General features: G+C 50.7%; 1 protein-coding gene across 1 annotated transcript in view; it reads right to left on the bottom strand.

The window, feature by feature from the left end:
• Positions 1-6,929, bottom strand: part of LOC126528285 (choline transporter-like protein 1) — a 112,250-nt gene extending 105,321 nt beyond the window's left edge. Inside the window, exons 1-2 of the mRNA XM_050176176.2 lie at positions 6,699-6,929; positions 6,348-6,414 (exon numbers count right to left, since the gene is read on the bottom strand). Coding sequence (XP_050032133.2) covers positions 6,348-6,389 — 42 coding nt within the window. The 5' untranslated portion in view covers positions 6,390-6,414; positions 6,699-6,929. The remainder of the gene's footprint in view (positions 1-6,347; positions 6,415-6,698) is intronic.
• Positions 6,930-7,248: the final 319 nt, after the last annotated feature.

Here is a 7,248-nt window from a genome sequence, read left to right on the forward strand (position 1 = left end):
TCATAATATGGCTTAATTCGGCAGACATGGACCATGTCACGACCGCGATGCCTCTGGTCGTGTGACGGTGTCACAGGTTGAACAACGTAGTTGACAGGAGAAGTGCGGTATGTGATGCGGTAGGGATCCTCATAGCGCGGAATAAATTTACTTGAAAGGCCAAGGCTCCGACGTGCGATCCACAACCACACCAGTGTGCCAGTTGGAAAACATCGCGTAGGCAGGCCACTGTCATTTTGTAGGCTTTGGCTACCCGGGTGGTGGTTGTAACGGAACGCACCAGCGGCCGACAGTCTTCCGCATATTTGGCCGCTTCAGACACCGGCGTGCATTCAGAAGCGTTGGGTTTGTACGGGAGCAAAATGTCCCTCGTACAAGTTGGCTCTCGTCCGTAAAAAAATGAAGAAAGGGGAAAACCCAGTTGAATCTTGCATAGCGTTATTATAGGCGTGCGTGACGAATGGCAGAACGCTGTCCCGGTCACTGTGATCCGACGTGACGGACGTATTACATAGTAAACATGTCACCGAGTCTACGGTTGAATCTCTCTGTCGAACCGTTCGTTTGCGGATGGTGTTAGTGGTAGACGCGTGGTGAACGATGTTGCGCCTCCCGCACAAGCAGAGACACCTGCTTGTCCTTTCCTTTTTTTTTTTTAATAAATGTTCCTCCTCCTCCTCCTCCTACTCCTCCTCCTGCATGCTGCGAATAGGGCTTGAATCACCACGGACAGTAACACACACCCTTTGTCGCTGAGCGGTTCGCGTTGTGCACCGTGTCGTACAACAAAAATCCGCAAAATGGAAAATTCGAATTCGCGTGCGATCGCGGCTGAAAGTGCTGCAGTCTCGGCATAGCACGTGAAGCGATCGGTGCTTACAATTATCCACCAGTTACCTGAGTAGCAGCAGGGACGCGCTCGGTGGAGGTCAATACCGAGGCGAACAAAGGGACGAGCTGGGCAGGGCAGCGGCTCTAATTCGCCAGCAAGGTGGTGTACTTTGCGTCGTTGGCGCGACGTGCAAGCACGGACGTACCGGCGAACCAAGTGATACGTTCTGTGCTAGTCGAAACTCTGCCGTAGGCGGGTCTACGTTTTCAGCACGTCGGCATTACAACTCTTTAGAGCGGCGTGAAAAGATGCGCAGACGTCATAGGGCACGTGACGTGGTATCACGAGTAGTCACTTGCGACCATCTGGCAAATAATTGCGGCAGTAAAGGTCGCTGTCGCTCACAGCAATGTGATCCGCTTGACGGAGAAGTGTTTGAGACGAGGGAGTGATGGATAGATCGTTGAGGAAATTAGACGTGGCTGAAAGTGCGTGATCCTTGTGCTGCTTGACTGGCGTGTCAACAATGTTAGTGCGTGACATGGACATGAAGGGCATTAACATGTAAACCACGTCGGCAGGTGGCGTCATGGTGCTTCAGCGCGATCGGTCGATAAAGCGGGTGTCGTATTCTCGCAAGCAAAGCGCCCAAAAACAAAGGCGACCTGACGAATCTTTCAACGAGGACAACTAGCAAAGGGCATGGTCGTGAGAGCCTAACATTGTGAGCACCTAAAGGATGGCCAGACACTCCTTCTCTACGACGGAATAGTTTGCATCTGCCTTCGTCGGGGTACGATTCGCATACGTGAACACTTATTCGTCATAGCCGGCTTTCTGTTCGGCCAGAACTGCATTATGTCCAATGCGAATGGCGTCCATGTGCGCCTCTGCAAACACAATGGGGTCGTAGTGTCGATGGGTCTGTGGGTCTGTGGGGAATTCAGGAGGCGGCGTAGATGCGCGAAGGCTTCGTCACACACGGATCACCGTGTGGAGATGTCGCTGTTTACGGCAAGCAAGTTGGCCAGCGGTGCAATACTGGTTGAAAAATTACGCACAAAACGGTAGAGATAGCAGCACAGCGCGATGAATCTCAGGAGAGATTTAAGAGAGTAGGCCTGTCAAAACTCTGCACCACTGCGAAGCTTGACGAGGTCAGGAATCACACCGTCCTTCGATACAACGTTTCCAAATATTGTTAACTTGCGGGAAGCAAAAATGGCGCTTTTAACGGGATAGCGTTCAGGGCGCCTTGTCACCGCAAATCCGGTGTCCGTGTTCTCCATGAGAGAAAATTTTCGTATATATTTAGGCAAATGCATATGGCACGCCTTGCTCTATGATATGAGGTATATGCGCATTATATTGCCTCATCATTCTATATCACGAAAGTTGCTCATACCTTGTATTACATTCATGACAAAGTTATTCTTCGGAATTTTGAGAATGAACGGTCACAAACAATTATCCTGAAACGAAACACCAACAGCGCATGCCTTTTATGTTTAGTCTTGTCATACTGAAATGTTCAAGTAGCAAAACAGGGACATAAACCTGAAAATGTTGTAATTTTTATGGCGTGGCTGTGCACAACCTCCGGGATCGGTCAACGCAAGAGGCCGTGTTTCTTCCAGAAAGCTCGCTTTCGTGCACAGCGTTCGCCGCCAACGTTTTGGAGTAAACATTACGGGTACGTAAGCTGTAGTTGCCGGGAAGCGTGAGAAGCAGCCAAGGATCTTTGAATGCTATCACATTCTACTTTTAAAGGCCGAGCTTTTGCGTCCTCCAATGCTTGAATATTTAGCTGAAGGCCGGCAGAGGGGAGGCATGTCCTTATCTCAAGTAATCACATGAAGAGTGTAGAACAGTCTTAATAAAACACGACAATGTCATCAAAATAGCACAGACAGATCATCCACCAGTAGGTACGAAGGATGGCGTCCATCATGCGCTCGAAAGTGCAGGGCGCGTTACGTAGTCTCAGCGGCATTGCGGTGAATACGTACAAGCCGTCGGACGTTGCGAAAGCTGTCTTCTCGCAGTCATTTTGAGCCAGCAGTATTAGTCAATAGCCGGAGCGAAGATCCAAGGAAGAGAAGTACTCCGCGCCTTGCAAGCAGTCGAGGACGTCATCGGTCCGAGGCAGTAGATGCACATCTTCCCGTGTGATCTTGTTGAGCCAGCAATCGCTCAACAAAATCCAACAGTATCCACACAGAATCGAGCCAGCCTGTCCTCTTTACGCGCTAGCACTACAGAAGACTCCCAACGACTGTGGGAAGGCCAAATAACGTCAAGCTGCAGTCTATCGTCCACTTGCTAATTAATTACCTATCGCTAGGCTGCTAACACACGTCGTTGGCGCAAGGACTGATGGGAACCACTGTCGATGCTGTGAGTCACATTTGCCGTGCGTCGCACGGATGGTGGTCACTTCAAACAGGGAGCGAAAATTCTGAAGGGCGAGAAGTTGCTGATGATGGGGCGTAGCTAAATCGGCGCACAGGAACGAATAAAAAAGGTCCCAGGTGTCCTTAGCTATCACCTAAGTGACGCTAAGGTGAAAGCCTTGTAAAGCATTGTGTCATTCACCTTAATCCACCCTAATCCACCTTAATGCACCTTAGTCTTCCTACCTCCATCTTAATCCACCGCAATCTACCTTAATCCACTTTAATACACCTTATTAAGCCCTAATTCACCTCAATCAACCTTACTTAACCCGCCCTAATCCACCTTAATACACTTTAATCCAATCACTAATCAATCATAAATTCACTTTGCTAATCATTATTCATCTCTAATACGTGGCTCGACATGATTTGGCTCGCTTCTGGCCTTTCTCGGGTCACGCGATATTTTCTGTACCTTGCAACGCGGCCTTGAAAGATAGAGATCTAAGGCGCTGGCCTTAAAAAGACCCATGTCCAAAGTGGGCTACACCGTAATGAGAGCGTCGAGTTGCTTATAGAACATCTTGTCAGGTCTCTCGAAAACACCAAGCAGGTTGACGAGTTGAACACCACCGGGTGTTTCTCCGCGCAGTAAGGTCACAAGGTAGTTAATAAGTTAGAGACAAGCATTTTCGATTAACCAGACGAAGCAGTAATGATGGCAAACTGGAAAGGTGGGTCTTTGCGACGGAGAAAAATAGGCGACGGCGTTTTAAAAAGCATAGTATCGTCTGGCATGGCGGAGAAAGATGCCGGAGAAAGCACCGACTTTTCGGGTCGTATATCCATATCGGATGCAACAGTGAGCTTGCCGACGTTGCTTGCAGAACGGTCAGAAAACGTGTCAGGCGCAACTTCGGCCCGGACGCGATCAATAGTCTCACGAGGACGAGATTATGAGTCCCAGCAGAGGATGATGTCATGTGAGCATGAAAACATCACGAAAAATTGGATGGCATAGACGACAGCATGAATTACAGCCCTGGCGGTGCACTCAGCCAGCGGTGTTATGAGTTGGGTGCTTGAGCTGGGCAATAGCATACCAGACAGCGGCGTTGTGATCCTATGAAGCTTACGAAAAATCTCCTCTATCGCAGAAACAGCGGCCCCGGTATCAATCAGCACGAATGCAGTGGCTCTTTCGAGGATAACGTCCAGCAAATTGCGTGGCGACTCTGCAGTACCTGTAGGAATCCCGATGCTTGCAGTTCGTGCCTACGGAACGGCAGCAGCTGCTTTCACCAGGGGAGGTATTCTGTGAGGGTCCACCTAGTGAGCATGTCGTATTCGTCTGCTCCTGAAGTGCTGATTGGATGTGGCGTCTTGCTGTTGCGGACGCGCAGCCCCGCACAACCAATCAGAACTTCAACAGCAGATGAATTGGACATGTCCACTAGGTGGACTCTTACAGAATATCTCCCCAGGTGTCTACTCACGACGTACGGAGGAAAGCGAGCGACGCCATTGTGAGTGTGAATGATGGTTGCCGCGATGACGTCTAGAAGTCTACGTGGGGATGCATGGCGGCATCATGTAGGGGTATCCAGGCGTTGCGGCAATTGGATCAGCAGGCGGCACGTGACGAGGCCAGAAGCGTGTGACATGGCCCGCGAAGCTGCAAGAGGGGAAAATGGGTTGGATGTCGCGCGATCATCAGTTCTGAGTGGGCGAGTTTTGAGATGGAATGGAAGATAACGCCAGAGGGGAGTGTGGTGCGGCGTTTGAGGGCGCATAGCCGCAGGAAAAACGCAAACACCGGCGGAGAGGGTCGTGCTGGGCCTGTGACGTAGGTCAGAGGTGCAGCCACGGCAGGGCAGTGGTGACCAAAAGGGTGGGACTATTCAAGTTCCTCGCGAATAGCCCTCCTTATAGGAGCAGAAAGAGATGCATCAGGCTCTGGAGGTCTATCGCTGAGAGCCAGCATAGAGAGTTGACGCGCCACCCCTTCACGAATAAAGTCCTTGATCAGAACGAATAATGATGAATCTAATGAGGCCGGCGCCAGGCCCGGGAGGGAGTCAGCAATTGGGACGGTTGTATGCGCAAGAAACCTTTGTCGGTGCATCTCATGGAGGCTCTGGCAGAGGGGGATGACAGCCGCGACAGAGGTTGGATACCGCGTAAGAAGCAATTGAAATGCGTCGTTCTCCAAGCCTTTGACAATATTTTTCCTCTTTGCTCACGGAGGAATCGACTCAGCCGTAAATGTCCAGGACATCCTCTGTCTAGCTTGTGTAGGTCTCGCTGGGTTCTTCAGCGCTTTGATATAAGTGCTGTTCCGCACGGAGCTGCCGCACAGCCAGGTGGCCGAAGACATACGCGAATCCTGTCTTCAAAACGGACCAAGTTTGAATATCGTGTTCCCGATTGCGGAACCAAACGTTTTCAACGTCAGCAAGACAAAAATGGCGTTATTTAGCTTCGTTTGGTCAGTCCACTTGTTGTCGGCACTGACTCGCTCGTAATGGGGGGAGTGTCGCTGCCGGTGCACAGCGCCGCGTAGGATGGATTGCTCTACCTGGTTGTTGGTTGAGTCTGTCACGGTTGCGGCAGATGCAAGCAACGCTCGGCTGCGAATTTCAAGGATGAGACTGGCCATCGCAGCAACCTGCACCAATTGTCGCGGGGCGATTTGTGCAAGGAAGCAACAACAGGTGACACCGATCAAGCAAGAGCCCTTATCTCGCCGGCAGTGACAGACCCAAAACACTTCATCCACTGCTTCACTAGAAAATGAATATACGTAACGCCATCTTGGTAGGAAGTTGTCTTTGTATGGTGTGATGCAATTGCATATTTCAAGTCTTCTAAGGCATATTTAGTCAAGTTGCGGATCTCCTGAAAAATGAAGGTGTGCGCGAACTCTCTGGCCTGCGTATCCAAGGAAATCTATTTAAATTAATGCAACGACTTTGTTACTTCGGTGGCCATCGAGACCCCCTATTCAAGCGTTCAAAATTATTAACTTCAAACCCGGCTAAGTACTAACCTCCTTGCATTTTTCGCTCATTGATTTCTTGGGGGTCAATGTTAAGCAACAATAAGATATGTTCACTCACCGCGGTCGAAGGCGCCCTGGTCGGTGGCCCGCAGCAATCCATCTTTGCCGCGTCCCTGTCACCGCACCTGCAAGCGACGAACTACACTAAAGCGTTCATTTCACACTTGCTGATTGCCTCTCTGCGTGCGATCTGCTTTGCAAGCATCAGACGCTAACGCCTCAGTAACGGGAAGAAGAGCCATTTTGATGAAAGGTCACCCAGGGGCACATTGCTCGCGGTGACTTCTCTCGCCAGGAAGGCTCCGACAATTACATTTTTTCTCCACGTTGTGCGCAAAGGTTTGCAATCGCGAAATATCCGGTGAAGAACGGGCGATCGTTCCAACCAGCCTGCCTATACGTTACGCACCCTTGGGTGTCCACCTGCGGGAACGCTCCACTCTCCCGGACTCCACAGCCGCCCTGCCACCGGATCACCGCGCGTCCGTCCCAGTTCACAAGCCAGCGTCACTAGCCGCCAGATATTCCACAGCTCCAGATCAGTACTATCCCTCTCCTAACCTAAGAGAGATCGTACGCTCGTATTCTCTTTCTTGGTAAATGAAACTTCCCGTGCTGTCTATCACATAACGTTGGTGTTCGCCTAGCCAGTAGCCCTGCAGACTCTGCGGTATTCTCTTTATATACACACGGCAGCGACTCATAACACTTTCATTGTAGTTCACGAATAAAGGTCCGTGCGTGCTCGGAACGAGTACGCAACCAAGTCTCGGACGAAGGTCCGCGCTCGACTACGAAAACACGGCACCCAGGCCGCGGCTTCGTCGCTAATCGTTCTCGGCATGAGCGGATCTGCCTCTGCAACTGGAGGGGAGGTGTGCTCATAGCGGATGCCAGGAAAACAGTGTAGACATCAGCCGGAGACAAGCCTTACTTGACATAAAAATTGTAACAGCGCC

Source organism: Dermacentor andersoni, chromosome 9, assembly GCF_023375885.2.
Source record: "Dermacentor andersoni chromosome 9, qqDerAnde1_hic_scaffold, whole genome shotgun sequence".
NCBI classification, from domain to species: domain Eukaryota; kingdom Metazoa; phylum Arthropoda; class Arachnida; order Ixodida; family Ixodidae; genus Dermacentor; species Dermacentor andersoni.